This window comes from Phoxinus phoxinus (genome assembly GCF_949152265.1).
Source record: "Phoxinus phoxinus genome assembly, chromosome: 12".
Lineage (NCBI taxonomy): Eukaryota > Metazoa > Chordata > Actinopteri > Cypriniformes > Leuciscidae > Phoxinus > Phoxinus phoxinus.
In genome coordinates this window covers 33063786-33083135 of record NC_136887.1, presented here as the reverse complement: position 1 = coordinate 33083135, position 19350 = coordinate 33063786, and the positions used below count along the sequence as shown (strand labels likewise).

The following is a 19350-nucleotide window of genomic DNA, read 5'->3' as shown; positions in this document are numbered from 1 at the left end:
AATAGAAAATACCGAGTGACGGTAGATTGCACTACATCACATGCTGGGAGTAAGAAAAGCAAGCATAGGATAATAAACGATACTTAATTTTTAATTAAAATAAATAAATTCACATACATTAATTTATATGTAGTTTTGAATTCACTAAATAAATAAATAAATAGATATGTTTGTATTTATTTGTATTTAAATTGTGATAAATTGTTTCAGGATTTTTTGATGAATAGAAAGTTCAAAAGAACAGCATTTATTTGAAATATAAATATTTTGTAACATTATAAAGGCCTTTACTGTCACTTTTGATTCATTTAGTTTAATCTTAATTGAATATATTCATGCTAAATAAAAGTAGTGTGGGGAATGTGTGCAAATAATGCAGTACATGACATCCAATATACTGAACATATAAAAAATAATAGACACTATAACAGTGTACACAAACTGACTTCTGCTAAACGAGCTGTTCATATTGATGTTTTTTTATTATTGCACTATTATTTATTATTAATTATTATTCATATTGGGAAATCAGTTTTAATCTGAATATTCCATTATCCTAATTTTGTCATATCTAAAATAATATTATTGCTGTCATAAATTACGATTGTGCTATTATTTAAAAGATAAAACAAGTCATTAAATAAAAAAAATAACCTAATTTTGATAAAGATCGTGTGTTTAGCTGAGGTGTCAGCAGGCGTCAGTGTTTGTCTACCTGTGTGTGTGTGTGATGTGACTCAGGTGTGTGTATGTGCGCGTGATGGGATGGCTCCTCCCACCTGACCTGCCCAACACACACAGGAAGAGAGAGAGAAAGAGAGAAAGCGGAAAACTTCAGCTGATCTGCTCATGGCTGTTCTTTGAATCTGAAGTCTTTACCATGAAGCACAAGGACTTTATATCAACCGTCGGCGGTATTAATGACAGCTCTATAGATTGACAGCTTGGATTGATAGGTTTAGAGACTTAACGCGTAGTTTGTTTAGTCGAGATCGAGACAAATTTGCGCCAAAACACGCGCACGGACTCAAGAGACTTTTGTCTCTTTCATCAGGGCGCGTATTAAGTCTCGGAGGGTCCGAATAAAAGAAGTCATCTGGGCTTCAGGCTTCAAACTTCCCTCCTTTTCCTTTGTGCCGGAGGACGAGCACAGGCCGGCGCGCGCGACAGCAACAGGCCGCGGGTTAAGAAGCCCTGAGAGGCACACCGAGAGCCTGTGTGTGTGTGTGTGTGTGTGATAGAGAGGATCCAGCGCTGCTCTTTTGGGGAATATAAGCGATTTTAAAGCACAACAATGGATCCAAACTCAGCCTCCGCCGGTGCTCCCAAAAGCGGGAAAGACAAGGAGAAGAAAAGCAAGAAGAGCTATGATGATGGAGACGGAAAGAAGAAGTTTGTAAGTGATTTATGTTCATGTGTGAGTTTACTGTCAGTACTCAGTGAAGCTGCAGGGTGTGTCTGAAAATGCTAGACTCTGGCTGTTTATTAATCTCAGAGGTGTTTCAAATTCGTGTTAACCGTGAGGTGCTACATGTCGCAAATAAAACCCTCTTAAGTTTGGGAAGTTTTGAGGTGTTGCAGCTCGAGCGATACTTCTCTTCTGACGAGGAAGTGTTTTGAAGAATCGCTGAAGAGCTTCCAGCTCAGAAATGTGGAGTTAGATCAGGGGTCTGTGCTGAGAGCTGTCACTTCTGACAGATATTATTAATAAAAGTATGTTTTTGGACCTGTACAGTGGTAATACCATCATAAGTACATTGGACTTCCTTGTAGCCTAATATAAACCATATGTTACTTCCACTTTAGTGACGCGACGTGCAGTGTTTTTCTATTGCGAAATGAAACGTTGTTTAAGTGAAGTGCTACACTGTTGCATATTGACTGCAACAACGTTAAATTTCATAGCTTTTGAAGTGTAACAGTGTAACATTTTTGACGTGCTGTCACTCGCAGATCTGCTTCGCTCCCACAACCGATTCAGTAACAGGAATTTTGTTGCCTTTGGGTAAATGACACCAGTACGCCACCACAGCACAGTCACTCCTGGAAAGCGGTGGAACTGGAAAAGCGCGAATGAGAGGGAATTCTGTGACGTCATAAAAGAGTTCTAGAGCTTGTGTGGAAGGGGGCCTCGAGCGCGCCCCCGCTTGAAGTCGTAAGCCACGCCCACGAGTGTCTCTTCAGCTCGCTGAATGGAATGCATGCTCGTGCTGCACAGCAGTGTAAACTGTAAAGTGCATGTAGATTCACTTTCTTTTTGTAAATCATAATTATGACATATAAGTCATCATGAGATGAAAAGTCTAATTGAAATAATGATTTTAAATATGAAATTATGACAAAAAATTTTTTTGACCTGGCCGGTTGCATAAACTTAAGGCTAGTCTTACAAGTAAGTCATCAATTTTTCTTTTTCTTTAAGATTGTTCATAACTGTTTTAAGTCAGTTACATAAAAATGGAGATTGGTCTAATTTGTTACTAAAAAGTAAGGCCGATTGCCCTTTGACTAACCGCTAGTTGGTCATACTAGTGCTAGAAACAGTTTTAACATAATGGTTATGTAACTGGCAGTGGCACCTGAAAAAATAGTCTTAATTTAAACATTTTATCTCATAATTATTACATAGTATATGTCATACTTTTGGCTTTTTATGTCATAATTATTAAAATGTTCTTATGCGGCGGAAATGGGCTTCCCTACATTTATGTATAGTAGGGCTGTAAATAAAAGTTTGCGTATACATAATATATGAGTGTGTAAATTGTGTATAATTATTTTTTATATATAAATACACACATGCATGTATATATTTAAGAAAAAAATATTATTTATATATAAAATAGTTATATTTATATAGAATTTAAATCATATAAAAATATATATGCAGTATATAAATGCAAATGTTACTCAAATATATATAAAATAATTATACACAATACACACACATATATTATGTAAACACAAACTTTTATTTTGGATTCGATTAATCGTTTACAGCCCTAATGTATAGCCTACAAAAAGTATGAGTAAGCAAATGTAAGTTGTTGCTTGTGGTAATATTGTACTGTTTAATCAACACCTGAATCAAATTATTATTATTATTTTTTGCAGTATGTCATACATACAGGTCAAAGTACAATGCCAATAGGTGGATGCATGTCTTTATATTACACAAAGAAACTAAGTTTAGTGTTCATCAATCAGACAGCTTTTATCACACTGAAAATGAAAGGTCAAGTTGAGGACATTGCATTGTGGGAAGCAGTGCCGGATGCAGTGCTATGGTTGCACACTGCACATGTAGTGGGATATTAATGCAGAATATAGATGGTACCACACTAATCCAAGCAAGCAAGGGAATCTGATATTCCATCATCAGACAGTGTGTATTTCAATAGACTCCCAAACACACCTGGTGTGTTATAGTGAAACTAGACACTGATGGCATGAAACCGTAAACCATGTGCTGCTGAAGCAGAGCGCTTACTAGCATTGGTCATGGAAACCATAATTACCACCTAAATACCATAGATAGTTATCACTGTTAAACATTAATGTGTTCTCATTCAAACTGTGTACTAGAAGCTTTTATTTGCGTATTTTGTGACGACGCTGGTGCCTTTATTTTAATGATGGCTCTTTTGCTGGTTAATGTTTATAAGCATGTGTGTCTGAAGTTGAATTATTCCAGTTATCTAGTATAGTAATGGACCGCTGTTCCTGTTTTCTTAATCGTTTCCGCATGGCCAGTCTCATTTGCTGTTTTTATTGGTACTTCTCTTTAACACGGGACACATGGTGACGCGTTGGACCCTCCGAAGCTCCTGCTGTCTGGTTTACACTAGTAAATGGTTGATTCCTCTCAATGGTACATCAGCCTAAATATTGTTATCCTGAGAAGTGTTTCTCATCTTCATGCTCATTACACAAGCACATTTGGTGCATATGGGAACAACTCTGGTTATTATAGTCCCAACTTTTATCTTTGATAGATTCAGTTGTAAACATAGTATATACTTTCTTAGAAAACGTAGTATACTACTGTCTTAGGCTGCATTTACATTTTCATTGTTCAAGTGACCCAATTCCTTTTTTCTTCTTCTCCCATTTGGCACATATTCAATTCAATTCAAAGAACTTTATTTATCCGTTAGGAACTTCATTCGTGTATGTGTTCATATCAGATATGATCCACAAACGTGTAAGCAGGAAAAAAGCACATTGATTTCTGATGTTCTCAGATTGGTTTCAGGCTTCATTCATATGTGGAAATAAATCTGATGCGTGCATTTGCATGTGCCATGTACAGATGAAACTCGAAAAATTAGAATATGGTGCAAAAGTTCATTTATTTCAGTAATTCAACTTAAAAGGTGAAACTAATATATTATATAGACTCATTACATGCAAAGTGAGATATTTCAAGCCTTTTTTGTTATAATTTTGATGATTATGGCTTACCGCTTATGAAAACCCCACATTCAAAATTAGAATATTGTGAAAAGGTTTTCCTAATCTGTAAACCATAATCATCAAAATGATAACAAATAAAGGCTTGAAATATCTCACTTTGCATGTAATGAGTCTATATAATATATAAGTTTCATCTTTTAAGTTGAATTACTGAAATAAATGAACTTTTGCACCATATTCTAATTTTTTGAGTTTCACCTAAGCAGACCGATTGGATATTTCCCTGTCAATGTGAGTCTTACGTCATTGAAAAAGCAACGGTGGCGAATAATGTCACCAACTGTGATCGATCACATGACTCTTTTCAATGCCCAGACTGCAAAAAGTGCTCTCCTCTTTTTCTCTTCCTTAAGATACCAATGTTGTGCTGACCTTTAAAGATGGTGCGGAAAGCAAAAGCTTGTATTATCACTTCGTCTGCATCCATTGCAAATCGCGCCGTTTTTACGTCCTTTTCGGCTTTTCCTGGTCAGTACATTCTGGCAAGTGTAGAGTGTAAATGCAGATATCGGACATGGGTTACTTTTTAAAGATGTAAACGGGTCATCCAAAAAGTCAAGTCACCTTCATTTATAAAGCGCTTTTAACAGTATGGATTGTTTTAAAGCAGCTTTACAGTGATAATAGAAATTACCGTAATACATTGTTTAGGCTTTACAGCAGCTCTAGAATAAAGTTATTGTCCAGCTAAAGTTCGTTTTCCTTTGGGAAGATCATTAGTTATAAACGTAGGGGCCGCTAACACGACAACATTTCTGAAAAACCCTTCACGCGCTCCGGCCGCCCATCTGGATATAGTCAACAAATCAGAATTGTGCATCAAGACCTGCAGTGTAAATGCGACCTTACTGTCTTAAAATCTGTGTGAGATCCATTAATTATACATGCGTTTTGGTTATTAAAATTGAACCAATTAAAACGGAATCCAGAGAAATAAAAACAAAAAATACAGAGTTTGGGGAAAAAAATAAAATGGAATCTGAGAAAAAGTGAAACACATTTCATAGGGCCCTATAATAAATGCTTTTCTGAAAGCTGAGTTTGTGTTACTGGAGGCCTTGTGTTGTGTCGAGTTTATGATGTAAAGGTTTGCTCTGTTAGTTCATTGAGCTCTCTTGTGTTTGCTTCTGATCGATTCTAGTCCAGAAAGGTCTTAAAGTCCAGAATATCCATTTCCATCCCAGTGATGTCACGGCCAGACGCTGGCACAGGGAGAGAGGGAGAGAAGAGAGTTCATATGAGAGTTGAACAGTTTTGTGCTTCGGGTCTGGAGCCGAGCGTCCTTGTCTCAGATCTGCCCTCTCAATGGTTTCATACTCTCCCTTCAGACACACACACACACACACACACACACACACACACACACACACACACACACACACACACACACACACACACACACACACACACACACACACACACACACACACACACACACACACACAGACACACACACACATAATGAGCGTAAGGTCGTGTTTTTGTATGGAAGTCATCACTGTGAGGGGCTGATGGGATCAGTGGCTGAAGGTCCGCTTACATCTGTCCCCCGCTGTCTCTGTTTGATGATGTCATATCCTCTTCCCCTGCTTAAAGCGGCTTGTTATGCTTACAGATCATCCCCGAGATCATATTAAGCACTCAGTGAGGCGTCTAAAGCGCAGCAGATATTTATCAAAAGTGCAAATGTAGGCAATGTCTGTGTTTGCTCAACAGGACATGTTTGGTGTTACACTCACTCATCAGATCAGAACATACGAGATAGCTCAACACTGTCAAAGACGAAGGCACATTCAGCCGCTCAAAACCTTTTCGGGTCAGTAAGAAGAAGAAAAAAAGAAATTAATACTTTTATTCAAGGATGCATAAAGATCGAAAGTAACTATAAAGACATTTATAATTTTACAAAAGATTCAAATAAATCCTCTTCTTTTGAGTTTTCTCTTCATTTCTTGGTTTCCACAAAAATGTGAAGCGGCACAACTGTTTTCAACATTGGTAATAATCAGAAATGTTTCTTGGCCAGTAAATCAATCATCATATTATTTCTGAAGAATCATGTGACACTGAAGACTGGAGTAATGATGCTGAAAATCCAGCTTTGATCACAGGAATAAATTATATTTTAACATATTCACATGGAAAACCGTTCTTTTACATTGCAATACTATTTCACAATATTACTGTATTTTTGATAAATGCAGCCTTGGTGAGCAGAAGAGTTCATATCGACCCCACATTTTTGAACCGTATATTTTACTAGTACCGTGAGTATTGTGGGGATTTCAATGCACTTTCAACACCAAGACGGGTATTTCTGAAATGAAAATCTCAGTAGCAGTGATGCCAATAATGTGGGGAAGGATTTTTTTTTAACTGTCCGAAATGTCGATCTACTGTATTCAAAACACTGACTCAACAATTTGCTTGCAGCATCACTCGAAATTGTACTGGCCTTTTTTTTTTTACGTATCTTAATTGTTTAATGTAGGTAAATGTTATGTTTTATTATTACACTTGTGTATTTAGATGAAACATGAGTGCTCCTTGTGTTCATTTAGTTAGAATCAGTGTGGAAGACTTTTTTTCTTTTTACACTATTCTTGCATTCAATATTTTGATTCCATTTGCTTTTTGTCGCACATTTGCAACATAGTGTACAAGAGCTAATACATAAATAAGGTTGATGTGTACCAGTAACTATACATTATTAAGGCTATTTTCTATTTGTTAAGAGTAAGACATTATTACGCTTCATTCATGATTGCAAGGCTGTGTGTAAACCGTCTGGTTGCTGGCTTCTTTGTTCCGAGAACATCGTTCGAGAACAATTAGAAAATGTTTTTGTTTTTTTGTGAATCGATTCCCCACCCCTAATAAATATGTTGACAAGATATACTTTTTAATCTGAAAGTCTAAAAGTATTGAGATATAAGTCTATACGGTATATATTGCACTTCATGCACTAATGCGTGCAGTTCTTCTCTTCACTGACGGATGTCCCCTGACCGCTGTAATGCTGCTCGTCTTCATGCTGCTCATGCTTTGTTCTGGAACATTATGGACTGATAATCAGTATGTTTGTCTGAAAACACAGATATTAATCTGCATGACAGATGAGCATCAGTCTCTGGTGTGTGTGTGTGTGTCCCTCAGGTCAGTGTGTTGGGCAGGTGTAGCTGAGTTTGTCCCCTCGGGACAGAGATGATCAGCACAAAGGTGCTAACGCTGATGTTTGAGAGCCGTCTCGTGTGCATTTGAAAGGCCGGGTGGAAAACTGCCTCACACTCATACACTGCTGTCAGACATGACACGACTCAAACACACACAATTCTGCTACCACAGAAACCGAAAATTCTGCATGTTGTGTCCAAATTTCAATCTTAACCATTCTATTTAATCAGAAACGATCTGAAAACAGGGCTTTAAGTGTAAAATACCGAACTTGTCCTTTAAGAGACGCTCAAACAGACTCCGTTACCACCAGGCTTCAATTCCTGATCACAATCACAAACCAGTTTCGTCCGTCACACTGATTGTCCGAAGCTAAATCCTGTCTGTCCGGATGACGAATGTTTTTAAGCACGTTTTCTTCAGAGACCTGAGAGCTCGTTCTGTTCCCGTATCCCGATCTCTGTCCGACAGACGTCACATGACCGCTGATGCAGAACGCCTCCGCGTTTATCTCATATATGCCAGAGAACAAGGACAATAATAACACTTATTCTTAGAAGGAGAATCAGCATTTGTAGCTCTTGAAAATCAGATCACATTCTCAGACGCCCTGTGATGTGATTCAGATGCTGTCTGGGAAACGCCTCTCATAAAACAGTGTGTTTCTCAGAAGCGCGAGCCTTCAGACTTTATATGAACAAGAGAACTGTTCTCAGCCATTATTGGTGGCACAAGATATTGCTCATATTTAGTTATTTGGCAGGGAGTGCAGCTGAGGTGACTCATAAGATTCATTATTATGGGAAACGGAAGTAGAGAAATGAACTGAAAGTAGTAAATGTTAAAGAAAAATGTTGTAATATTTTCATATTTGTGCTGGAATTGAACTCGAGGTCATCACAGAACTGTTATTGTTATATTTGATTCTCTAATGATGATTTCAGTGTTATGCAGCTATAGATTTTCCATCTAGTGAAGATTATCTCTTATTATGTGTTTTAGAAAGAATATATTCTGCTCTTCAGTTATTTGAGCAAAAATAGAGTAAAATATACAGTAATATTGTGAAATATTGTGCCCTTTTCTGAAGTCTCACATGATCCTTTCAAAATATTTGATTATCAATGTTGAAAACCGTTGTGCTGCTTAATTTTTGTGGAAAATGTGATACATTTTTATTTTTTCAGGATTCTTTGATGAATGAAAGGTCAAAAGAACAGCATTTATTTGTAATTGAAATCTTTTGTAACATTATAATATCTTTACCGTTAGTTTTGATCAATTGAATGCGTCTCTGTTGTTTGAGGGAAATGTTTGTCAGTTGATTGTTCATCTTTATGACAGTTCGAGCGCCTGCTGACTCAGTCGCGTGTATATGATGCTGTTTGTTCGTGTTGTTTTCTTAGAAATGCGTTGTTCGTGTTGTTTCAGGAAGTAACGGTTAACGGCAGGAAGCCAGGGTTCAACTCTTGCTCTTACTCCTGTGTTTTACTGTCACGTTATGGTATAAATGAGATCAGGGTTTGTAGATTTAAACAAATATAAAACCCTGTGTTCATTCAGTTTCAGACATTGTGATTGGATGAGAAACCAACAAACGGCTTCAGCCAATCACAGGCTGTTCTGCTCCATTGACAGACGTTTTGCATATAAACTGAAATGATGTAATGCAGTATAGTGTGGTTATGAATGATGAACGGGGAATTTCACTTCGGAAAATGGGGGACATTTCCCACTTAGGTGACTTTTGGGGGGATTTTAAATTTTTGGGGGGCTTTATCCTTTTTTTTTTTGACTTGTGGGAATATGCAGTGTAATATAATGAGCAATACACACAATCCTGCACTGAAATTCAGGCCCTGCTAAAGGCAAATGAGTTCTGATCTGAAAGGTGAGCTCCACCTTGTGTGTTTTAACTCCATGTGACTGTTAAAGTGTGTTGGTGTTAAAGATTGTTACTGGAGATATGAGACAAATATCTGTGTAAGGAGTCAGTTATGCTTGACCAGTGTCTCTGAGCTGAACATTTGTATACACGTTTGTCTATACTAAACCTAGAAAGCCTACTGTATATCATATTTAATACGCACAATTCTAAGGCCTTTATATTATCAGCATGATCAAAGCTTTGTTTTATGTTTTTTTTCCCAGCAATCTACTACAGGAGTATTCAATTAAAGTTCAAAGAGCTTTCCTTCCCAGACAATACTTTACTGGACCAGTTAAACATTTCCATCGGGGCAGCCGTAGTACTTAAAAAATAAAAAATAAAAAAAAAAGATTAAATCCTAAACATTTAAAATAGTCATTAAAGATGAGAATATTGCCCCTAGAGAGATTTTTACCAATATTTACCAAAAAATTTTTTTTATTTGAATATAAAAAAGTTTGATCAGGTGTTTTATCAAATATCATGACCGAAATAAAATAACCTGAAGTTCAAAAGGTCCTGAACAGCAGTTCTCAAGTTTTCCAGGTCCAGAAATCACGGTTGAATCCCTGCTTGTGGGATCAGGAACAAGAAATATATAGATTTTTAGTTGTTTTGTCTTATTTGAATATATGTATTGTTGATTTGAAGTCCTCTGTGGTGTTTGCTGATCCCTCTAGTGTTCACTGAACCTCTTGTGGAGAATCACTAGTCCAGATGATGTGTGTAAATCTGATGCTGTGCAGAGGTTTCTGTGAGGATTGATTTAGTGGTTGGATTAGGAGATTAAAAATTTATATTAACCTGATAGAAAAACAATGGAAGGAGATGAGCTCACTGTAGAGAAACAAACGTGTGTGTGTGTGTGTGTGTGTGGTCAGTGGAATGTGCTCTGTTCAGGCTGAATGGATTAAGTCAGACAGCCAAAGTTGTGTGTGTGTGTGTGTGAGAGAGAGAGGGAGAACTGAGATGGTTTTTAAATAGGTTGTGAGTCATTGGATTAGATTCTGAGGTGCAGGTGCACAGATACGTGTGTGTGTGTGTGTGTGGATTGTGGTTAATTAATTGGTCAGTCACGCAGTTTAACAATGAAATGACTCCTGTTCATAATGACACACGTGAAGTTGCTATAGTACGTTTTCTTTCTTTTTTGTTTCTCTTTTGACATTAGTCATTGACTTTAATGAGGGTTTACTTGGCTACAAAATTGGCCCCATAATTATGAAGTTAAAAAAAATAAGAATCTGTTCTTATTATCATACTATAAATATTTATGCATAGCTATACTATTTAAAACATTTACACATCTCAGTGACTGTACAGCAGTGAAATTCCCTTTGACCTGCTGTCTCTCGTTAACAGACAGATTAATCCGTCTAATCTCTCTCTCATTCTCTCGCACGCACGCACGCGCACACACACACACACACACACACAGGTGTATTAGGTTGAGTGTGTGAACGTATCCCAATACTTGTTCTGATGTTTGGTGTGTCTGAGAAGTTTTATTTGTGCTTGACTCACTGAATGTTAAATCAAACTCTCATTAATGGAGCGGAGTGTGACCTTTGTCACACACACACACACACACACACACACACACACACGCACACGCACACGCACACGCACACACACACACACACACACACACACACACACACACACACACACACACACACACACACACACACACACACACACACACACACACACACACACACACACACACACTGTTTGAATGGCTCTCTTTGTGAGTTTTAACCCAGTAGATTCTCTCTCTGGGTGTCAGATGCACACAGGCTTGCAAACACAGGCGGAATATTAAGTGTGTGTGTGTTTTGTCTGTGTCAGTGCTGGTAACTAGTTTGAATCTGCAGTTTAACAAGCTACAAGTTCCTCAATTTGAAGCAGTTTTCCTTTTAAAAAGTAGTTGGCTTAGGCCTACACTAAGAGCTACCAATAATAAGTTGCTAACTTAGCGGCTTAAAAGATAAAGTAAATTCTGTCATTGCTTAATAATTTTTATTTAAAGTTTTTTTTTCTTCTTGCAATGGATTGTATAGGTAAATGTCCACCTCATCCAGTGCTCTTGTTTTTTTTCTGTTGCTATTTTGGTGTGAGCAATCGCTGCAAACGATTCCGGTAATTAATGAACTGTCTAAATGAATCAAACTGAATCGCAAACAAGTTCAGAACTTTTAGCAAACCCGTCCGTCAGATTAGATCTTGATTGAGTAGTTCATGGATCATCATTAGTTCTGATTCTAAACAGCGGACTGAAGAGGCACACGACATAATGGCTGAAATATCAGCAGGAAAAAATGAATCAGTGTGTCCTAATCTCCGTTGTCAGACAAGGATTTTGGGGGCTATACAGTGAAAGGCAATGGACTCCAGTCCAAAGTCCTTAAAAACGTTTTTATTTTGTAAAGAAGAAAGTAAGTCGTACAGGTTTGTAACGGCAGGATACAATACAATACAGTTTTATTTGTAGAGCACGTTTAAAAACAACTGGTGTTTGTTGACCGAAGTGCTTTACAAGGCCAAGAAAACAAAGACATGAAGACATAAGGTTACAGGCTGCGCAACTTTCTGTTTCTTCTGTTGTTATATGAAAAAAGTGTTATTAAGAGGACGACACTTACATTTGTGTCATCTAATTCATTAACCGTATCACTGTAAACAAATTTGCTGCGATTATTTATCCCAACTTAAAATCCAACATTGTTTCAACTTTGAAAAGTAAGTGTTCATGCTTTTCATATGGATAAGTGTTCAAGTTGGATATTTAACTTCTCTCAACAAATTTTAAGTTGTTATAACTAATCGCAGCCACACTTTTTTTACAGTGAATACTGTGTATGATAAAAGCTGTGAGACAATTATCGTGATATGAAAATTTATGACAGTTTTTATTTTTGGGTGAACTATCCCTTTAACAAAGTGATGCGTTTTTGTGAATTGTGACGTTTGAATGGAAAATGCTTGAATTTAACAAAATATTTATCTGCAAAAATGAACAAAATGACACATCAGAACTTTTGTGACTGATGAAGATGATTCCGACTTTTAAACTGGATGATGTTTGAGATATATGAGATATATATATTCATATTTCACATAAAAGCATTGTTTTTGTTTTGTCATGACACAATTTTTTTTTTGCTGGAAAAATATATTTCATAAACTATCTGTGATACTGTCATGCTAATTGACACACACACACACTCACACTCACACTATATATATATATATATATATGTCAATTTAGTATTACTGGCACAAGTCTGGTGGTGTGAGCAACAACACCTCTCAGTGTGAGTGTGAACAAACACAGTGTGTGTGTGTTTCTGTGGCATTGTGAGACATCTGATGTACTCAAAGTATAATATGTCTGCCCCAAACTGTCATTCAAATAAGTGCAAACACACACACACACACACCATGTGTCTGTTTGCGTTTGCAGAAGCTCAGAGAACGCCTAGAGTCAATATTGTGAGAAACGTTCAGACTTTTTTGCATTTTCTGCAGAAAATATGAATGCTGATATATCGTGAAAGTCCGTTTGTTTTCATGACATGCGTTCTTTCTCTCCCTGTTGGATAATGGTTGGTCATTATGTGGTTGTTATTGAATTATTCGCCTCTGACATCACTTCCTTTTTCTGTTTCTGTCAGCGGAGGGAATTTTCTCTCAATTTCATCCTTATCAAAACGATCAAACTCATGTTCTCATGGTTTATTTTTATCCTCTAATAATGTTCATGATCCCTTTGAACCAGGGTTATTATACTGAACTAAAACTAAATTTATAACCATGAAGTTTGTTAGTTTAAATAAATGTTCAATGATATAAATGTTTAAAAACTTAAACTTGTTTTATTTCAGCTAGTTCAACTAGTTTAACTTAATTTTCAAAAATAACTAAAACTGAAATAAAAATGAATAAAAAAGCAAGATATTAAAAATGACAAACAGAAAACCTTAAAATTGGTTCTCAAACACAGAATTGACACATTTTGTAGTATATATCATAATTTGAACACACACACACACACACACACACACACACAAGGGGTGTCAAGATTTATCGATATTGATAAATTGGTGATATTAAAATATATATATATTATCATGTTACTTAGGGGTTTGGCAATGTACCGGTATTGGCGATAATCATGATATATTTACAGATTAATAATACACATGATTAGGGCTGGGCATCGTTCAAAATCTTTCGATCCGGTGCCAATTTCGATACCTCTGTTTCGATACCGGTTCCTAACGATACTTTTTTTCGATACCAATTTTATGAAATCCATTTTAACAAGATTACATAACACATTACCTCAGAAAAACTTTTCTTTTTTATTTATTTAGTTTTATTTTTTCAGTTTGACTCATGCTCCTTAGCCAGTGCACAAAGGAACAAAAAATGTTTTATAAAGCGCTCATGCTCACCAAAGCTGAATTTTTAAATAAAAAAATACAGTAAAACTTTAGTAATATTGTGAAATAGTATTACAATTTAAAATCGTATCTCTTATATTTTTCAAAATGTAATTTATTCCAAAATCACTACTTCAGTGTCACATGACCTTTCAGAAATATGAAAACAGTTTGCTGCTTAATATTTTGGAAACTATGACAATTTTTTTCATGATTCTTTGATGAATAAAAAATTCTAAAGAAAAGCATTTATTTAAAAACGAAATATTTTATAACATTACACATGTTTTAATGTCACCTTTGATAACTTTAATGCATCCTTACTGAAAAAAAATTCTGACTAACCAACACATTTTTGAACGGCAGTGTACATTCAGTAGGTTATTATTTATTGCAATATAAACACTGTCAGATCAACAAGGTATCTCTTCATTTACCAGTCGAAGACGGAGCAACTTTCTGCTCTTATGTTTACTCCGTGCACTGTCAAGGTCTTCATCGTGTTTGTCGTGGTACCGGTCTCTGCAGCAATTATTTTACCGCAAATACTGCATCGCGCGCGGTTGGCATCGAGCCTGGAGAAATGTAGCCACACTTTTGATCGACTTTTCCACATCTTTAAGGTATTATGTGTGTGTGCTCGCGTCTCATATGAATATGTGCGCGGAGAGTTTGTGTGTGTGTGCTCGCGTCTCATATGAATATGTGCACGGAGAGTTTGTGTGTGTGTGCTCGCGTCTCATATGAATATGTGCACGGAGAGTTTGTGTGTGTGTGCTCGCGTCTCATATGAATATGTGCACGGAGAGTTTGTGTGTGTGCTCGCGTCTCATAAGTATGCGTGTCGAGAGTTTGTGCGTGCGCGCGCGCGTCTCATATGAGTGTGCGCGGAGAGTTCCGCGTGTTTCGTGTGAAGAGAGTTTGCGTGTATGTGCGTGAGCGACTTTATGTGCGTCGTTGTGCATTTCATATGTATTTGTTTGAGCGCTGCCGTTGACGAGTTAACTCCTTAGGTATCGAAATCTGGAACCGAACAACATGTCATTTTTCGATACTCGATAGTATCGAGGCAATTCGGTCGGTACATAAAAAGTATCGAGACTCGGTACCCAGCCCTACACATGATATGATGCATACATAATCCAATGAATAGGGCGATGTGATAGTTTAGCGCTCCATAATGCTCATGTGTAGTTTGTTTCATTCATACTCGTAGCCAGAGGGCGCCCTCGCACAGAAAGTCCTCAAGTGAGACTCACAGTAGTAATAAAGCTTATGATGTACCAGGAAATCTCTTATATGGACGAAGGCATCATATCGCTGCAGCCGAATATCATCAAACACTCTCGATGTATAAAGACACTGCACTCATATTATTACTATGAATGGGGAAAAAGTGCAATTCGCAATATGGCGGAATTGACCCTTCGCTAAGCCCCGCCCTCCTTAGTTACTGTTGCTACGCCTGGCAAGCTGTCGCGTCTGGCACGTCTATTACAGTGTGTATGCACCGGTGTCACTGTCAGACATTCCCAAGGAGATAATTAGTAATTTTTTGGCAAACAGGTGAAATATCTGAGAGAGCGAGACAGAAGAGACTGCAGTATGCATTCGAGGGATATATCCACTACATAAAATGCAACCAATTAGAGAATAATTTCATCAAAATTGAAGCTAAAGCCTAACTAGGTTTAACGTTAGTCCCAGTACAAGCAGCAGCGCCTCATACACTGACCATTCAAATGGGAAACACACAAATTTCACAGCAGGGTAAGGGAAATGTGAAAATAAATTATAATCTAATAATTATAAATCAAACAGCTTATCCATAAATCTTGTGGAATAACACTAACACCGGGAGAGATCGGATTGGAGTAACGTAACCTTAAAGTTACTCAGGGGTAGTAAGCCGTCGATTAACAAAACGCTTAAATATATTTTAAAGTATGTCAGTGAGCCTCCGTCTTGCCTTTAATCGTCTTATTTTACGCTCAAATATATGCATTATGAACAAAGAACCGTCATTATTTTCCAAGCAATAGGTGTTTTTGTAATTTTTGTCAACATTTACGGTAGTTGTGAATGGGGCGTCCCACACTGCTTGATCCACGCCCAGCATTTCTCCCCTTGGCTTTTAGGTTTCGGGAATGAAAAAAATTCCACCCCACCGTCCACACTTTTAGGATACCGGTTATCAGATTTGCATAATCCATACGCACAACACTTCGGCATATTTCCCTCTCGTTGAAAGCTTGCTAGACCTCCCGCGCCTAGTTACGGTTGCTAAGCCACGATTGGCCTATGGCGGTTTTCGGGCGTGGCTTAGCTAAGGGTCAATTAGTCCCGCCTTCTAAATAAAAGAGCCAATCGCACGCTTATATGCACATGTGCATTGGCGGCTCCAGCCTGAAAAATTCAGTTTTTTTTGTCATGATTTGAGCGTCTCAACTTTGAGACCGTTGTGAGACTTTGAGAAAAATGTGAAATTGAATCGTAAGCTTGGTGAACAGCTTTGGAGAATTTGATGTTTCCCCAAAGATGGCCGCCGAATGAGATGACTCCCCTTAAAGGGACTTTGATAACATGCAGATAGAGACTGATTTTAACTGATTAAACATGAAGAGGATAAACGCACGATTGCGACCGTATATGGTTTATCTGTGTTCTTCTTGCCATCTCGGGTATTTTCATATGGATAATGTATGTTTTTAATGCAATGCTAATCGACATAGCATTGATTACAGTATAGAATACTATACAATAATATTATTTCTGTCTCATTCTGTGATAAGAAGCCAAATCAGTTCACAGAAGGAAGTTATTTCAAATACTCGACTGAGTTTGACTAAAAAGTTAGCGTTTTAGCCTTTTAACTTTGACTAAAAACTGTTAGCATTTTAGCCTTAGCGATGGTTTGTTGCATCCACAGTGTCTGTTGTCCTGGTAACCTCATTAACCGCCTCCTAAACAGGGTTGCTGCCGGGTATCGTGTTGAGAAGTGTTTGTTTAGTTGTGGAGAATCTGTTTGGTCTTCAATGAGGTCCTGTCATCAGAAGCTACTCTGTGAGGGTCAGTCCATTGTGTGTGTGTGTGTGTAACAGGAGCTTATTCATGCGTGTAACTGTTCCTCTGCGACCAGCCAAGCGTTATCACTGAAAGCATGTTACCGCGAGCAGAGCGCGCTCGGAGGAAGCAGGCGAGTTTAGCTTAAAGGACTTCCTGTTGACACACACACACACACACACACACACACACACACACACACACACACACACACACACACACACACACACACACACACACACACACTGTTAATGTACTGTACAGTTATTCTGAAGGTGTCTGTCAGAAAAGCAAGACTTTAGTGTTTGTTTCTCCTCAGCGCTCTCTTCATTCTGTAGTTTTATAAAGTCAGTTTGTCAAAGTCATTTAATTCCACAAAAAGAAATCATATTTTGCATCGTCATATTTTGCTTTTTAATAATAATAATAATACATTTTTTTGCTTTGTGACAATTTTCTTGTCTCGTCGTCCTTAAACTCTCATTATTGTAATCTAAAAAAATATATATATTATTTTACTTAAAATTTGTATATATATTTTGGTAGTATTTGTCGTACTGCCATTAAAGTATTGGCAGACAAATTTAATATAACATGACCGTTCAAAAGTTACTTTTATTTTATTTTGCAATGACGCATTCAATTGGAGGAATGATGCTTAAAATTCAGCTTTGATCACAGGAATAAATTACGTGCTAACATATATTGACATAGAAAATAGTTTTTAACTGTAATATTTCATTATATTACTGTTTTTGTGACATTCACCGTTTTAATATTATGATGTTATACACATGAACACATTAAAGTCTGACCTATTAAATGACCTATTATCCTTCCTGGCCTTTTGTTCTTCATATAGACTTTAAACAATGCTCTGCTAGTGTGTGTGTGTGTGTGTGTGTGTGCGCGTGCTCCTTAAGCAACTTTTGCATGTGTGTCTTTCTCTGTGACACTTCCTGTGAGCACTTTGTGCAGGAAGTGGCTTGTCACATTTTTAACGGGCGTGACTGGTGTGACCCAAAATGATGACATAATTTACACACACACACACACACACACACACACACACACACACACACACACACACACACACACACACACACACACACACACACACACACACACACACACACACACACACACACACACACACACCCCCCAAGCTTCAGTTGGCAAACCGAAATGGACATTTGTCTCCATGGAAACCAAGCAGACAGAAATTACCATACACACACATGCAAGAATGCACAAGACTTCATATCAGGTTATCTATTTTTAGAAGGAAATGAAAAATAAAGAACCTGTCATCTCCATGTGTGTGTTTGGGTTACTCTTTAACATCGAACTGAACTCCGGTCAATTTTAACATTGAGCTCATTTTTTTGTAAATTTGGAGTGCTGTCAATACAGAGAACAACGACAAAAATCAGTGTTGCCTACACTGTATTATCCTCTTTTTAAAATTTGCACCCTGTTGACTTCAATGGGGCACGTTTTAAACCTGCTTTTAGCCTCTTAACATCTTTGATGTGTCATACAAGTGCCCAGCCATGTGAGTGATTCCTTCAGAGTGAACACGAGTGAATCTGACTGCAGTAGATGTGAAAGATATGAATAAAAATTATGTTATTTCAGCCAGCGCACATACCTGTATTTACTTCCTGTTTTCGGTCGAAGTCCAAAGTAGTCGATTGTCGAGTTCATGCGCATTGGTTAAGTTACCTATGATCACGCGCGTGAACTCGACAATCGACTACTTTGGACTTCGACCGAAACCAGGAAGTAAATACAGGTATGTGCGCTGGCTGAAATAACATAATTTTTATTCATATCTTTCACATCTCCTGCAGTCAGATTCACTCGTGTTCACTCTGAAGGAATCACTCACATGGCTGGGCACTTGTATGACACATCAAAGATGTTAAGAGGCTAAAAGCAGGTTTAAAACTTGCCCCATTCAAGTCAATAGGGTGCAAATTTTAAAAAGAGGATAACACGGTGTAGGCAACACTGATTTTTGTCGTTGTTCTCTGTATTGACAGCACTCCAAATGAACAAAAAAATGAGCTCAATGTTAAAATTGACCGGAGTTCTCCTTTAATCTGATCTGACTAAAAAAAGGACGAAAGTACAATATATGTAGTATGTATCAAAATATCCAAAAACTACTTGCACAGTGTTATATATTTATATTCGTGTACTTCCATTATCCTAATTGTTTCCAATAATTTGTAAATTTAGAGAATTTCACAATTT

The 19350-nt window shown here is 37.3% G+C and overlaps 1 protein-coding gene across 2 annotated transcripts in view; it reads left to right on the top strand.

Moving 5' to 3' along the window:
* Nucleotides 1–692: 692 nt before the first annotated feature.
* The window catches only part of diaph1 (diaphanous related formin 1), a 101653-nt gene continuing 82995 nt past the window's right edge, over nucleotides 693–19350 (top strand). The window contains exon 1 of one of the 2 annotated variants that reach the window (XM_079631660.1): nucleotides 693–1396. In XM_079631660.1, coding sequence (XP_079487786.1) covers nucleotides 1295–1396 — 102 coding nt within the window. In that variant the 5' untranslated portion in view covers nucleotides 693–1294. The remainder of the gene's footprint in view (nucleotides 1397–19350) is intronic. The other variant, XM_079631661.1, reaches the window with a different exon arrangement.